The sequence below is a fragment of the Adelges cooleyi genome, unplaced genomic scaffold (genome assembly GCF_023614345.1).
Source record: "Adelges cooleyi isolate 19-005CV unplaced genomic scaffold, UGA_ACOO_1.1 ACOO_flye_CR_arks_rails_tigmint_CR_PRNA_247, whole genome shotgun sequence".
Classification (NCBI taxonomy): Eukaryota; Metazoa; Arthropoda; class Insecta; order Hemiptera; family Adelgidae; genus Adelges; species Adelges cooleyi.
Genome location: NW_026095912.1, coordinates 1,327,498 through 1,344,987, shown reverse-complemented (window position 1 = coordinate 1,344,987; position 17,490 = coordinate 1,327,498). Strand labels below are relative to the sequence as shown.

The 17,490-nt window shown below is 24.3% G+C and overlaps 1 protein-coding gene across 26 annotated transcripts; it reads left to right on the top strand.

Annotated features, from left to right (window-relative positions):
• Positions 1 to 5,117: 5,117 nt before the first annotated feature.
• Positions 5,118 to 17,063, top strand: LOC126836887 (protein IWS1 homolog). 26 transcript variants are annotated; one of them, XM_050570570.1, is made up of 24 exons: positions 5,118 to 5,261; positions 5,417 to 5,452; positions 7,878 to 7,904; positions 8,081 to 8,107; positions 8,972 to 8,998; positions 9,170 to 9,196; positions 10,213 to 10,239; positions 10,412 to 10,438; positions 11,791 to 11,817; positions 11,994 to 12,020; positions 12,885 to 12,911; positions 13,076 to 13,102; positions 13,751 to 13,777; positions 13,929 to 13,955; positions 14,358 to 14,433; positions 14,587 to 14,630; positions 14,905 to 14,974; positions 15,124 to 15,167; positions 15,444 to 15,513; positions 15,660 to 15,706; positions 15,983 to 16,052; positions 16,198 to 16,244; positions 16,522 to 16,591; positions 16,650 to 17,063. In XM_050570570.1, the coding sequence occupies exons 1-24, from the start codon at positions 5,169 to 5,171 to the stop codon at positions 16,706 to 16,708; spliced, it is 1,050 nt and encodes a 349-aa protein (XP_050426527.1). In that variant the 5' UTR covers positions 5,118 to 5,168; the 3' UTR covers positions 16,709 to 17,063. The 26 variants fall into 26 exon arrangements, with proteins under 26 accessions (XP_050426527.1, XP_050426528.1, XP_050426529.1 ...); XM_050570571.1 differs by having other exon boundaries at positions 14,584 to 14,630; positions 15,663 to 15,706; XM_050570572.1 differs by having other exon boundaries at positions 14,584 to 14,630; positions 16,201 to 16,244.
• Positions 17,064 to 17,490: the final 427 nt, after the last annotated feature.

The following is a 17,490-nucleotide window of genomic DNA, read 5'->3' as shown; positions in this document are numbered from 1 at the left end:
TTTAAACTCTTATAACATTAAAAATAGTGGTTCAAAATTGGCTATGAACCAGTTTAAATTTGTAGTAAAATATTCTTAATTTAAAAAGTTCATAAAATATATGTTACCATTTAAATATCAAAAGTAACTATCAAAAAAACTAATGTGAAAACAAATTTTTTTGGGCCAATGTGGAATGAGTGTGTTTTATAAATTTCAAGTGGTTTTTTAAACATTATCATCGTAGCGTTGTTTTAGTTAAAACAAATATAGGTATGTACAGGTATATAGAATGTACTATGTAGAGCTTATATGCATATTTTGAATGTATGCCGTGAATTTGCGTAACCTGAATTATTAATAAACGTTATTAATCCCGCAAATTCAATACTTACACAAGATTGATGAGGGGATTATATTTTTTTCTGGAAACACACTTCATTACTTAAGCAAATTTTAGTATTACATTCACAATTAGTTTTAGTTATCATTTTCAAAACACAACTCTCGAAATTTAATCGATACAAATCATAAATTACAACATTTTATTTTAACCCAACTTCGACTTATTAAAAGATTTAGTATACAGCTGAGATCAACAATGTTCAACTTATTAATTAACCTAAGTTAAACCAAGCCATTTTATTATCTGAAATCAAAATATAAATCGTTTATTATAATATATGGATTCAATTTTTGCCACAAAGATACGATTTTTTTTTTAATGCACATTATAATTGGCTTCTAAAAAACATTCTTCATACAGGATGACTTATCTAGTGTATGACACTCATCATGTATACATGAGAGCAGTATGGACTTTGTTTTTTAAAATAAGAGCATATGTTTTGAACACCATAATCACGTAGACAAACAATTTTAATAATTGTTTGAGTATACATATGTGGTTTTTCACCAATCACTTCGTTTGCTATGACCATTTTAAATACATATGCATTGCCTTGACGTTGTAAAACTTTTATTATAAGATTAAAACAGTTTTCCGTTAAAAAAATATAATAGAACCCCTGTCTTTAACAATGTCGTTGTTTCTCTGTTTAAAGAGATAGCTAAAGACCGCCTGTTTATCATTATCTTGATACATTTTATTGTTTTTAGTTATAATTGTATATAATATAATTGCAAAGGCACAGCAAACCAACAGATTGATGAAAATTTAAAATTATAACGCTCACATTTTTTAAAAATTTTATCTGCATGTGTATGCATTAAAAACATGTTTTTCCATTTACAAAATAAACAAAATCCGTATTTGTCTTATGACTTCATCCCTTATAAATAACTATAAAATGTTTAACAAATTAAAAAACATATTAATATGGATCTACAATTATGAAAGAATGATGATTTTCAGAAATTTATTTTTTTCAGAGAAATTTAGTGTCTTACACCAGATGGATAACCTTGTATATTATTATTTTAATTGGAAAGCATTTTCATCAATTGTTAAAAACTATTGAATAATTTTAAAATAATTATGCATGCAAAACATTTTTTTTTGTAATGTTCAATAGTTTGTTTTTTTTAAACAAATCGTTCCTACACTCACAGAGAAGCAGGAGGTAATGAATATTTAAGTTAAATGAAAAAGTGTAACCGTAAATTCATGACTTCTACATTTTAATTGAAAAACATTTTTTAATAATTTAAAAAAATAATGTGTGTTACAAATTAAAATGAATTTAAAACAAATGATAATATAATTTAATGTTTTTCACTTTATTTTAAAGATGAACGCCATTAAGCAACTGAGAACGGTAATCTATATTTAGATTTTTTTCTTAACATATGAATAAATGATGCAACTCACATAATACTACATTCTATTTGAAAACCTATTTTAAAAATATAAAAAACAAAATATGTTTAAAATTAAAATGGATTTAAAACAAATGTATATTTTATATTTAATATTTTTTTTTTTTAGGAAAATAATGCTGAGTATTACAGTAAGGTAATCCATATTTAGTATTTTATCTTTAACAGAAGTTAAACTAGCGCAACTCATGTGATAATGTTTTGTTTAACACTCGGATGCATTTTAATGCACATTTTTGGCTATTAGTTATGATTTTTTAAAGTGATTTTCAATTTTTTTTTTGTTTTATTGATGAATTTTAAGTTTCTTTCATTAATTTAAGGATGACAAATAGTGAGACATTTTAGAGTAGATCAATTTTAAGTGATTAGCGATAAAAACTGGCAACTCTGACTGTAGATAGTGAGTGTATAAACTTATTAGTTTATACACTATTCATTGGCAGATAAGTTATTTAATAGCATTATTATAAAATATATAAAAATTGTTAAAACTATACTAGAATAGGTGTTAAAATATTTCATTGGAAAAATGTTTTTATTTAAATAATTATAAATATGTTAATAACATTATAGATAAGTGAAATATTTAAAAAGAAAACTAAAAGTTTTCAAAGCCTAGAAGGTGAAGAAACAAAAATTAATACCCATGGTATGTAATAAGTTTAAATACTAATTTCAAAAAAAATTATTTCTTATACCATTTGAAGGGCTGCGGCGAAAAATGATAAATGTCAATTTTTTAACATACTTAGAAAATCATGTTTTTAATTTCAAAACGTTTTACATTTTGCCGGCAGTCATTAATCTCGACTAATCCGTTTTTTCCCCTGGTTCGGGCGCATAAAAGATACAATACATCAATACAAACAATTTGATATCAAAATCTCATTTTCATAAAAAATTGACATTGATCTTTTTTCTCCGCAGTCCTTCATATTTATATTGATTTAGTACCTAATACAATTAAAAAATACCAAAATATAAAAGCGCACCTGTACGCAACGATTGGTACACGATTTTGTTTAATTCATTAAAAAATTTTTAGGAGAAGCTAAAGTTGAAGATGCCAAAAATGATGACTACCAGATTGAAGTAATTCATATTTAGTTTTATACCATAAACAGATGTAAAGGTAGTGCAAATCTCACAATTTGGGTAGGCAATTAATTTTAGAGTATATAATTTTTAAATATTAAGTGATAAAATGGGGCTACGCTGACTGAAAACCAATAACTATATACACTATTATTTGGCAAATAAGTTATTACCTAGTAATATTATCTTATAGTGTATAATTCTGGAAACTTAAAATATGTCAGAAAATAATATTTGTACTTAAATACTTCTTAATATATTAAAATTATTTTAGAAAGGCAAAAATGTAATGAGCCCAGACCACGAACCCGTAACAGATAATCCCCCACAGTCGGATAGCGATGGTAAGTAAGAAATATCAAGAAAATGAATTAAAAAAATATTGTTTTAGAACAAATAGTTTTTTATAGAACGTTTGCAGCATGGCTCGCCGAAAGAAGAAAAACAAGGTGGTTGTGTGATAATGTAAGTGACCGGATACAAGCATACAAATACTCATTTGTGTATATAAATAAATATATACATTTATTAATACCTATTAAATTTGTGTATGTATATTAACATAACTGGGATATGATGGTATTTCACCATCGTTTCTTACTAGTCATGAAAAAACCAAACACAACCAGCTATTCATAATTATAATTTATAACACAAGGCCTAAAAATATTTTCAAAGTCTTACCGTAAAATACTGTATCAGTTATCTGATAACTGCACTAGGGTTGTATGAAAAGCTCTCTAATTAAATAAAGAAATGTGAAAATATTGTAACTCTTATATTACTAATAAAGATTAGGTTATTAGACAATGATAAAATGTATTAGAATAAAAAAAACATATTTGTTTCTTTTAAGCAATATTTTGGATTTTATCATATATTTAATTTGCTTAATATTGTTGTTTTTATATAATTATTTAAACATTATTTGTTATTCCTCTACATAATCATCTATTATGTTTATATTAGTGCACTATAATTAAATTTTCAAAAATAAAAAGTTTAACAAATAAATTTAAACAATGATTTTTTTTCTAGTTATGACACTTGTAATCCCTTTTTGTCTTTTTTTTTTTTAATGTACAGCTTTTTTAATTAAAGCGTGTATTTGTTTTCATTCATTTTAATCATTTTATATAATAGTTTTATTGATATCATATTTTCATAATAATTTTTGTTTTTTAGCCAAATCTAATAAAATTCAGGTATTTCGTATATTTTAATAAAAACACTGAAAATCTTAAACAAGTTTTATCATATCATTACAAAAATTGTATGTAGATCTATTATATTGACAATATGAAAGTGTATAAGTTGACTTTAAATTAAAATATTTCTATCAAATGTTGATCACATATAATTACTAATCTAACAGTTATGAGTCCTGGAGTGGTATAACATTAATATGTCATAATAATATCTTTATAGATCTATAATGAGAAAATTATTATGTAAATTATGTTTTTATAACGTTAATATTCAAAATCTTATGATACCTATAAGATTATATTTACATTGCATGTTACGTGACATTTAGAACCCACCACTGTGAGAAACAATATTTTTCGATTTATAAAAATATTAAAATAATACCCACTATAAAAAAAAACCATATTAAACGTAATAAAAGTATTGCTGGCCTATGCGGTTTTAACTATAGTTCAAAATGCATGTTGAATAATATATTATAAAACATTAATTATTATTATACATAATATGAGGGAACAGCATTAAACGCCTATACACTGTTAATGGGAAAATAACATTATTTGAATTGATACAATGCTGAAAAACCACCGTTTACTTATGATATTTAATTCTAATATTGTGTTGGATATTATAGGAATTACATCAAGACTGAAGAATTATAAAAAAAAGCGCTAGACTCGTTCAAAATAGATCATAGAGGAGTAATTAGATTAATAATGGGATTTAAAGGTTTTATTATGTTAGTCATAGGTTTTAGTAAATATTAACAAATATTTATAATAGTGTAGATATTTGAAATATGTAAACAACATATGTAAACATTTTAGAACAATATCTATAATACCCACTCGGCGCATTTACGTAGCAAAACTGTAAATTTTGGTAAAACACATTTTGTTTTGCTTTGTTTAAAGCATATTTTGTAGACTCTGGTTTTACTTTATAGATACACGTTATTACTTTTCATTGTCTTTGAAGTACAAGTCTTTGTATACTATAAAATCATTTTTAACACTTTTTAATAAGTTTTGAATAATTAAAAAATGTTTATTATGCGTGCAAAACAAGTTTTGGCGTTGTGTTTAATAGTTTGTTTTTTTAAACAAATAGTTTCTACACTCACAGAGAAACAGAAGGTAAGCGATATTTTATAATATTTTATAATTAATAGTATTATTAAAACATGTAACCATAATTACAATTTTAATTATAAACATTTTGTATTTTATGTTAAAAACTAAAATGAACTTAACACAAGTATTAATTTTATATTTCATACTTTGTGTTTAAGGCGATACAAGCGATAGAAGATGTATTCATAGAAGAGGTAATTCATACATTATAATTTATATTAAGCAGATGTAAAATTATCGTCATTTTGTACGCTATTTTAGGTTTAAACTAACTTAAGATGTTGTTTGAAGAATTTCCTATGAGTATTCTATAATTATAAAATTATTTAAATTAATTATATAATTTGTAAGAAAATGAACATACTCTATGTTTATAGTATTCATATGAACTTATGAACATATGCATATAATGATTAGGTTCCAATTTACATGTATTGTTTTGTTGATTTACAAATAACATTGTCTTTTGCGTCATACTTTAATACAACTGTTTCTACAAAGTCCGAATAACACTTGCTTAAAAAAGTACATTGTAGGTGTTCGTTATTTTTGCTTTAGTCATAAGTTTTAATATAAGATAAAAAAATATTTGTTTAGTAATCTATGTACATGTAGTTAATCGTTTTCGAATATAATTTTCTACAGGGTGTTTATTTATTGTGGGCCCCTCAATATCTCATTTGGTTTAATTAACATACCTTGCATTGACTTTTGAAGGGGAATAATGTACTAAACATTTCAACTGGTCGATAACCAGTTTTTGATAACAATTTTTGAAGTTTCAAGTTTAGGTCTGGTAGAAAGGGGCAGTGTAGTATCTGTTTTATCTGCTCACACTTCTCAACTTCCCGTCCTTATAATTAAACTTTCATAACTTTAAAAATAGGGGTTCAAAACTGGTTATCAACCAGTTAATATTTCGATAGCTTAGTTCACAATTGTTATAAGTAGACTTTTTTCCAAAATACACTTTTCGATATTAAAGGATAGAAATTGTAATTCTATATAAAATATTAATTATATACGAGGCAAAGTCCTATAACCTATATTTATTGTGATATTTAATGTTTTCACTTATCTTGAAAGAATTTAATAAGAGTATTTTATAACTATAAAATTATATAAACTTATTATATAATTTGTAAGAAAATGAACACATTCATGTTAATAAAAATCCTATGAACATATGAATATTATGAATAAGTTCCAATTTACCAGAGTATTTTTTTTTAAACATGTATCGTTTTGTTCTTTTACAAAAAAACATTGTCTTTTGCGTCATACTTTAATACAACTGTTTCTACATAGTCCGTATAACACTTGCTTAAAAACGTATATTGTACGTGATCAGTTTATTTTGCTTGTGTCTGAAATTTTAAAATAAGATTAAAATTTTTGGTAAACGATATACATATTGTTTGATGTATTAAAATAAAATGTCCTACAGGATGTTTTTTTATCGTGAGCCCCTCCAATTCTCACTTGGTTTAATTAATAATTTATCGGTTATTTTTGCTTTAGTCATAAGTCTTAATACAAGATAAAAAAATAATACTTTGGTATTGTAAAATTATCTGTACTGCAATGATAATATTTGTACTCGAACCTACCGAATAATCAATTAACAAAAATGTTTTATATTAAAACGTATTAAATATTTTTTTTATAGTTCATTCGATTATGTTTAATACATTTGATATGCCTATTTCCTACAAAGTAATTTAAATTTCAGTGCAAAGCAGATATATTTTTTTTTGTCTGTGTTTAACTTTAAAGCCACCGATTTATTTAACAGTCATAACTATGTCTAGTTTGCGTATTGGGGGAGATGTAAAATTTGGAAAAATAAATAGAGACCAACTTCCCAATTAATAAGGACCACAATTTTTCATATTTCTAAGTTATGTGCTATAAGTCTATGAAAAATGTTCTGATCGAGAGGACATTTTAATCAAAAATATATTAGGCGTGTCACTTTTTAAAACTATTTTCAGACATAATATTATCCCCCTTGTTTACTAGAAGTTTGTTTAGACCGTGTTGGTTTTGATAGTGATTGGCTTACACTGGGGTTTTATTTTTTATTTTAGTTTTGGCTCGTCAGGTTTTGCACACACGAGCCCTATAGTGTATGTCTCATTGGTCTACGACGAAGCTGTCGTAGCTTTTTAACTTAGCGGTGTTTAAGTTAAAACAAATACAGGTATATACACAGGTATACAGGTATATGATATGTAATACGAATGTATAGATTATATAAATATTTTGAATGTATGCCGTAAACTAAAAACGTTATACTTACCCTCGTTTCAACGAAGGGATTATATTTTTTCTGAAAACACACTCATTACTTTAGCAAATGTTGGTATAACATAGACAAAAAGTTTTAGTTATAACTTTGAAAACATTACTCTCAAAATTCAACTTCTAAAAAATACATTCTTTATACAGGATGATTTACCTAATTTAAGGCAATCATCTTACCTTTCTCACATATACATAAGAGAAGTATGGACTTTATATAGTAAAATTAATTTAAACAAATAATGTATGTTAAATATTATAATGGAATTATAACAAATGTTAATATAATTTAACGTTAAATTCTTTATTTTAAAGATGAACGCCATTGAGCACCAGAAATCGGTAATCTATAATTAAATTATTTTTCTTAAACATATGAAAAAATGTTGTAACTCACATAATACTACATTTTATTTGAAAACACTTTTTAAAAATATAAAAAAAAACATTATATGTTTAAAATTAAAATGATTTTAAAACAAATGTATATTTTATGTTTAATACATTTTTTTTTTCAGGAAAATAACACTGAGTACTACAGTAAGGTAATACAACGAGAAGTATTGACATCATGTAGTCAAAAAGGAAGATATGTTTTAAATTTTGTAAATACGAACTCCGTTTTTACAACAGCAGCACAATGATTTCCCGTTAAATGTTATCATACAACATATCGATAACAATGTTGTCGTTTCTCAGTTTGAATAGGTGGATAAGGTCCTTTTGTATATCATTATCACAAAACATTTAATTGTATATGGTTAACAGTATGTATAATATCTCTGCAAAGAAATAGCAAACCAACAGATTGACAAACATTTTTAAAAAATACCCTCATATTTTTTATATTTTTTTACTAGATATTTGTGGATTTAAAAACATGTTTTTCTATTTACAAAAAAACAAATCCGTACTTGTTTTATGTCTTTATCCCTTATAAATAACTATTCAACGAATTGAAAAATATATTAAAATATGTACCTACAAGTATAAAAGAATGATGATTTTCAGAATATTATTTTTTTTTTGAAATCATGAGTGTCTTATATCAGATAGATAACCCTGTATATATTTTAGTTAGAAAGCATTTTTAATACTTTTTAAAAACTATTTTATAATTTTAAAATGATTATGCATGCAAAACAAGTTTTTTTGTTATGTTACATAGTTTGTTTTGTTTTTAACAAATCGTTCCTACACTCATAGAAAAGCAGGAGGTAATGGATATTTAAGTAATTTTTGAAAATGTTCTATAAATTCCATATAAAAAAGTGTAATCGTAACTAGATAACTACTACAATTTGGTTAAAAAATTGTTTAGTAATTTAAACAAATAATGAATGTTAAATATTATAATGGACTTAAAACAAATGTTAATAAAATTTAATGTTTTATTCTTTATTTTAAAGATGAACGCCATTGAGCATCAGAGATTGGTAATCTATAATTCAATTTTTTTCCTAAACATATGAAACAATTTTGCAACTCGCATGTTACTACATTTTATTTGAAAACACATTTTAAAAATAAAAAAAAAACAAAATATCTTTAAAATTAAAATTAATTTAAAACAAATGTATATTTTATGCGTAATACATTTTTTTCAGGAAAATAATGCTGAGTACTACTATAAGGTAATCCATATATTTAGTATTTTATAATAAACAGACTTTTTAATTTAGGGCTGGTAGTAAAGTTTAATTATTCCGGTTTCCTATAAATCAAAATTGTAATACTAACTTTTTACCAAACTTAAAGTTACCTATAAACGAACTACGAGTGGATGCACATTTTTTGTATTTGGTTATTATTTTTTAAAAATATTTAAAAATATTTTCTGTTTTATTAACGAACTTTTAGTACCTTTTATTAATTTAAGGATGAGAGTAATGGTTATTTTAGCCGGTTTTCTAACTAAATATTAACATGTTCAAAAATAAACACTGATAAGAATTACAATTTTATATATATATGTATTTAAATTAATTTTTTTATTTATACAAAATTGTTCTTAGATCATTTAAATTATTAAAAAATGACATACTAATTTAAATTCTGAATAAAATAAACATTAAAGTCGAGAACCCCAAGGCTATTTTAAATAATAAAAAAATGCGTTTTAATAAAATTGTTTTTAAAATAGGAATTAAAAATAGTTAATGTTTTTTAACAATTGTATACACATTTAAAATGTATTCAATGCGCTATGTCAATATTCAAGTATCAAAACTTTCAGACTAAGAGATATTCTAGAGTAGATCAATTTTAAGTGATTAGCTATAAAAACTGGCAACTCTGACATCAGATGGAAAACCCTGTATAAATGTTAGTTGAAAAGCATTTTTAAATTATTTTAAAAAGTATTGAATAATTTTAAAACGATTATGCATGCAAAAAAGTTTTTTTGTAATATTTAATAGTTTTTAACAAACCGTTCCTTCACTCATAGAGCAGCAGGAGGTAATAGATATTTAATTAATTTTTTTATAATGTACTATAAAAACCCATATGAAAAAGTGTAATCGTAACTTGATGACTACTACATTTTAGTTGAAAAATTGTCTAATATTTTAAACAAATAGTGTTTAAATATTATAATGGAATTAAAACAAAAGTTTATATAATTTAATGTTTAATTCTTATTTTAAAGATGATGGCCGTTGAGCACCAGAGATCGGTAATCTATACTTAAATGTTTTTCCTAAGCATATGAAAAAATGATGCAACTCACATATTACTACATTTTATTTGAAAACACTTTTTAGAAATATAAAAAAATAATAAATGTTTAAAATTAAAATGAATTAAAAACAAATGTGTATTTTATGTTTAGTACATTTTTTTTTCAGGAAAATAATGCTGAGTACTACAGTAAGGTAATCCATATATTTAGTATTTTATATTAAACAGACTTTTTTATTTAGGGCTTTACCAAACTTAAACTTACCTATAAACTAACTACAAGTGGATGCATATTCTTGGACTTTGGTTATTATTTTTTAGAGTCTTTTAAAATATTTTCTGTTTAATTAACGAACTTTTAGTACCTATCATTAGTTAAAGGATGACACTAATGGTAATTTAAGTCAGTTTCCTAACTAAAAATTAACATGTACTTAAATAAAAACTGATAAGAATTACAATTGTTTTATACGTGTTTAAATTAATTAATTATTGTAATTAATTTATACAACATTTTTTTTAAATCTTTTAAATAATTAAATTTGAAAAATACCATACTAATTTAAATTTTAAATTAAATAAACATTAAAGTCGTGAATCCCAAGGTTATTTTAAATGATAAAAAATGTGTTTGAATAAAATAGTTTTTAAAAAAGAAATAAAAAATAGTTAATGTTTTTAAACAAGTATATATATACATTTAAAATTTATTCAATGCGCTATGTCCATATTCAAGTTTCAAAACTTGAATATTTTAGAGTAAATCAATTTTAAGTGATTAGTGATAAAAAGTGGCAACTCTGACTGTAGATTAATAACTATATACACTATTCATTGGCTTATAAGTCGTTCACTAGCATTATTATCTAATATACAAAAATTGTTAAGACTATACCAAAGCTATGTGCTATAAATTCATGAATAATGCTCTGATCGAGTGGACATTTTAATAAAAAATATATTAGGCGTACCATTTTTTAAAACTATTTTCAGACATAATATTATCCCCCTTGTTCACTAGAAGTTTGTGTAGACTGTGCTGGAATTGATAGTGCTTGGCTTAGACTGTGGTGGTTTTATTTTTTATTTTAGTTTAGGATTGTCAGGTTCTGCACACACGAGCCCAATAGTGTATGTCATCATTGGTCTACGACGCAGCTGTCGTAGCTTTTTAACTTAGCGGTGTTTTAGTTAAAACAAATACAGGTATACACAGGTATACAGGTATATGATATGTAATACGTAAGTATTACATATCACTCATAATACACTCATTACTTTAGCAAACGTTGGTATAACATAGACAAAAAGTTTTAGTTATAACTTTGAAAACATTACTCTCAAAATTCAACTTCTAAAAAATACATTCTTTATACAGGATGATTTACCTAATTTAAGGCAATCATCTTACCTTTCTCACATATACATAAGAGAAGTATGGACTTTATATAGTAAAATTAATTTAAACAAATAATGTATGTTAAATATTATAATGGAATTATAACAAATGTTAATATAATTTAACGTTAAATTCTTTATTTTAAAGATGAACGCCATTGAGCACCAGAAATCGGTAATCTATAATTAAATTATTTTTCTTAAACATATGAAAAAATGTTGTAACTCACATAATACTACATTTTATTTGAAAACACTTTTTAAAAATATAAAAAAAAACATTATATGTTTAAAATTAAAATGATTTTAAAACAAATGTATATTTTATGTTTAATACATTTTTTTTTTCAGGAAAATAACACTGAGTACTACAGTAAGGTAATACAACGAGAAGTATTGACATCATGTAGTCAAAAAGGAAGATATGTTTTAAATTTTGTAAATACGAACTCCGTTTTTACAACAGCAGCACAATGATTTCCCGTTAAATGTTATCATACAACATATCGATAACAATGTTGTCATTTCTCAGTTTGAATAGGTGGATAAGGTCCTTTTGTATATCATTATCACAAAACATTTAATTGTATATGGTTAACAGTATGTATAATATCTCTGCAAAGAAATAGCAAACCAACAGATTGACAAACATTTTTAAAAAATACCCTCATATTTTTTATATTTTTTTACTAGATATTTTTGGATTTAAAAACATGTTTTTCTATTTACAAAAAAACAAATCCGTACTTGTTTTATGTCTTTATCCCTTATAAATAACTATTCAACGAATTGAAAAATATATTAAAATATGTACCTACAAGTATAAAAGAATGATGATTTTCAGAATATTATTTTTTTTTTGAAATCATGAGTGTCTTATATCAGATAGATAACCCTGTATATATTTTAGTTAGAAAGCATTTTTAATACTTTTTAAAAACTATTTTATAATTTTAAAATGATTATGCATGCAAAACAAGTTTTTTTGTTATGTTACATAGTTGGTTTTGTTTTTAACAAATCGTTCCTACACTCATAGAAAAGCAGGAGGTAATGGATATTTAAGTAATTTTTGAAAATGTTCTATAAATTCCATATAAAAAAGTGTAATCGTAATTAGATAACTACTACAATTTGGTTAAAAAATTGTTTAGTAATTTAAACAAATAATGAATGTTAAATATTATAATGGACTTAAAACAAATGTTAATAAAATTTAATGTTTTATTCTTTATTTTAAAGATGAACGTCATTGAGCACCAGAGATCGGTAATCTATAATTCAATTTTTTTCCTAAACGTATGAAAAAATGATACAACTCACATATTACTACATTTTATTTGAAAACAGTTTTTAAAAATTTAAAAAAACAATATATATTTAAAATTAAAATGAATTTAAAGAATATTTTATGTTTAATGCATTTTTTGCAGGAAAATAATGCTGAGTACTACAGTAAGGTAATCCGTATATTTAGTATTTTATATTAAACAGATTTTTTAATTTAGGGCTGACTGTAAAGTTTATTTATACTAGTTTCCTATAAATCAAAATTTTTTAAAATTGTTTTAACTTTAAATTTAGGGATTTAAAAACGTGTTTTTCTATTTACAAAAAAAACAAATCCGTAATTGTTTTATGTCTTTAACCTATATAAATAACTATTAAACGAATTGAAAAATATGTACCTATAAGTATAAAAGAATGATGATTTTTCAGAATATTATATTTTTTGAGTGTCTCACATCAGATGGATAACCCTGTATATATTTTAGTTAGAAAGCATTTTTAAAACTTTTTAAAAACTATTAAATAGTTATAAAATGATTATGCATGCAAAACAAGTTTTTTTTTAATGTTAAAGAGTTTCTTTTGTTTTTAACAAACCGCTCCTACACTTATAGATAAGCAGGAGGTAAAGGTTATTTAAGTTATTTTTTAAAATGTACTATAAAAACCCAAATGAAAAAGTGTAATTGTAACTACATGACTACCACATTTTAGTTGAAAAATAGTTTAATAATTTAAACAAATATTATATGTTTAATATTATAATGGAATTAAAACAAATGTTACTATAATTTAATGTTTAATTCTTTATTTTAAAGATGAACGCCGTTAAGCACCTGAGAAAGGTGAGAAACTTTTTTTCCTAAACATATGAAAAAATGATGCAACTCACGTATTACTACATTTCATTTTAAAAATATAAAAAAGCAGTATATGTTTAAAATTAAAATGAATATAAAACAAATGTATATTTTATGTTTAATGCATTTTTTTCAGGAAAACAATGCTGAGTACCACAGTAAGGTAATCCATATATTTAATATTTTTTATTAAACAGACTTTTTAATTTAGGGCTGACAGTAAAATTTATTTAATTCGGTTTTCTATAAATCAAAATTGTAAAAAAATATAAATTAAAAACTTTTTATCAAAATTAAACTTACCTACAAACTAACTACAAGTAAATACACATTCTTGGATTTTGGTTATTATTATTTAAACTATTTAAAAATATTTTCTGTTTTATTAACGATCTTTTGGTGCCTTTCATTAATTTAAGGATGCCATTAATGGTTATTTAAGTCGGTTTCCTCACTAAAAATTTTAATGTACTTAAATAAAAACTGATATGAATTACAATTTTCATAAAAAATGTCTTTGTTTTTATTTAAATAATTACCTATACATATGTTAATAACATTATAGGGAACGTCAATACTTCAAAAGAAATTGCAAAGTCTTCGACGCCTAGAAGGTGAAGAACCACAAATTAATCTCCATGGTAAGTAATAAGTTTAAATACAAATTTCGATAAAAGAGTTTCTCCTACCATTTTATATTTATTTGGTACTCTATACGATAGAAAAATAAAAAGCGCACAAGTAGGCAAAGATTAGTACACGATTTTGTTGAATTTTTTATTTTTTTTTAGCAGAAGATAATGTTGAAAATTCCAAAGGTGATGACTCCCAGAATGAGGTAATTCATATTTAGTTTTATAACATAAACAGATTTAAAGGTAGTGCAAATCACACAATTTAGGTAGGCATTTTATTTTAGAGTATATCATTTTTAAATATTAAGCGACGAAAAGTGGCTACGCTGACTGTAAACCAATAACTACACACACTATAAGCTGTCATACAAGTTATTATCTAGTATTATTATCTTATAGTGTATAATTATTAAAACTTAAATTATGTCAGAAAATAATATTTGAACTTAAATACTTTATATATTAATATCATTTTAGAAAGGCAAAAATGTTATGAGCCTAGACCACGAAGCCGTAACAGATAATCACCCACCGACTGATAGCGTTGGTAAGTATTTAATTGAGTTTTAACATAAATTTCCAAAAAACAATTATTCATACCATATTTATATTGATTTGTGATACTTCGTAAAAAGTGCACTTTTACGCACGATTGGTACACCATTTTGTCGAATTCATTACATTTTTTTTTTGCAGAAGATAAGGTTGAAGATGCCAAAGATGATGATCACCAGAATGAGGTAATTCATATTTAGTTTTAAAACATAAACAGATGTAAAGGTAGTACAAATCACACAATTGGGGTAGAAAAATAATTTTAGAGTACATAATTTTTAAATATTAAGCGCCGAAAAGTGGCTACGCTGACTGTAAACCAATAATGTAAACACTATTATTTGGCATACAAGTTACTACCTAGTATTATTATCTTATAGTGTATAATAATTGAAACTTAAATTATGCCAGAAAATAATATTTGTACTTAAATACTTCTTAATATATTATTATCATTTTAGGAAGGCAAGAATGTTATGAGCCTAGACCAAGAACCCGTAACACATAATCTCCCACCGACTGATAGCGTTGGTAAGTATTTTATTAAGTTTTAACATAAATTTCGAAAAAAATCTTATTTTTACCATATTTATAATGATTTGTGATACATATTAAAAATTGAATTTCTACGCAACGATTGGTTCACGATTTTGTTAAATTCATTACATTTTTTTTAGCAGAAGATAAGGTTGAAGATGCCACAGATGATGATCACCAGAATGAAGTAATTCATAATTAGTTTTATAACATATACAGATGTAAAATTAGTACAAATCACACCATTTGAGTAGGATATTAATTTTAGAGTACATCATTTTTAAATATTAAGCGCCGAAAAGTGGCTACGCTGACTGTAAACCAATAATGTAAACACTATTATTTGGCATACAAGTTATTACTTAGTAATATTATCTTATAGCGTATAATTCTTGAAACTTAAATTATGTCAGAAAATAGTATTTGTACTTAAATACTTCTTAATATTATAATATTGTTTTAGAAAGGCAAAAATGTTATGAGCCCAGACCACCAACCCGAAACAGATAATCACCCACCGACTGATAGCGTTGGTAAGTATTTAATTGAGTTTTAACATACATTTCGAAAAAAATCTTATTTTACCATATTTATAATGATTTGTGATACATATTAAAAATTGCATTTCTACGCAACGATTGGTACACGATTTTGTTAAATTCATTACATTTTTTTTAGCAGAAGATAAGGCTAAAGATGCCAAAGATGATGATCACCAGAATGAGGTAATTCATATTTAGTTTTATAACATAAACAGATGTAAAGGTAGTACAAATCACACCATTTGGGTAGAAAATTAATTTTAGAGTACATCATTTTTAAATATTAAGCGCTAAAATGTGGCTACGCTGACTGTAAACCAATAACTATACACACAATTATTTGGCATATAAGTTATTATCTAGTATTATTATCTTATAGTGTATAATTCTTGAAACTTAAAATATGTCAGAAAATAATATTTGTATTGAAATACCTCTTAATATACTAAAATTATTTTAGAAAGGCAAAAATGTTATGAGCCCAGACCACCAACCCGAAACAGATAATCACCCACCGACTAGAGGCGTTGGTAAGTATCAAGAAAATTAATTTAAAAATACAGTTTTAGAATAAAGAGTTTTTTATAGAACGTTTGCGGCATAGATTGCCGAAAGAAGAAAAAAGAGACGTTTGTATTTTATCGTAAGTGACCGGATACAAGCATACAAATACTAATTTTTGTATTTAAATAAAAATATACATATACTAATACCTATTTAATTTGTGTATGTATATTAACATAACTGGGACATGATGGCATTTCACCATCGTTTCTTTACATTTCACTTATATTCTATTTTATTATTAACCGTAAAAATAATTATATTATAAAAAAAATTGTATTTCTTGTCGTGAAAAAAATAACACAACCAGCCTTACATAATTATAACACAAGGTCTGAAAATCTAATATTTTCAAAGTTACACCGTAAAATACTGTATCAGCTACCTATCTGTTAATTGGATTAGGTTTGTATGAAAAACTCCCCAATTAAATTAAGAAATATCAAAAAAATAGTAACTCATAAATTACTAATAAATTTAAGGTTATTAAACAATAATTAAAATGTATTAGAATAAAAAAAACATATTTTTTTCTTTTAAGCAATATTTTGGATTTTATAATATATTTAATTTGCTTAATATTATTGTTATAATATGATTATTTAAATATCATTTTATAATACTCTACATATTTATCTTTTATGTTTACATGGGTGCACTATTATTAAATTTGCAAAAATAAAAAGTTTAACAAATAAATTCAAACAATGGTTTTTATTTCTAGTAATGACACTTGTAATCCCTTTTTTGTGGTTTTATTTAATGAACAGCTTTTTCAATTGAAGCGTGTATTTGTTTTGATTAATTTAAATTTAATTTTATATTTTTATTGATATCGTATTTTTATAATAATTTTTGTTCTTTA

Coding starts and splice junctions, on each gene's coding strand:
- LOC126836887 (XM_050570569.1), top strand. CDS start 5,169: ATGTTTATTATGCGTGCAAAACAAGTTTTGGCGTTGTGTTTAATAGTT. Junction 12,021..12,884: donor ACACTGAGTACTACAGTAAG/GTAATACAACGA, acceptor TTTATTTTAAAG/ATGAACGTCATTGAGCACCA. Junction 15,168..15,443: donor ATGATGATCACCAGAATGAG/GTAATTCATATT, acceptor TTATCATTTTAG/GAAGGCAAGAATGTTATGAG.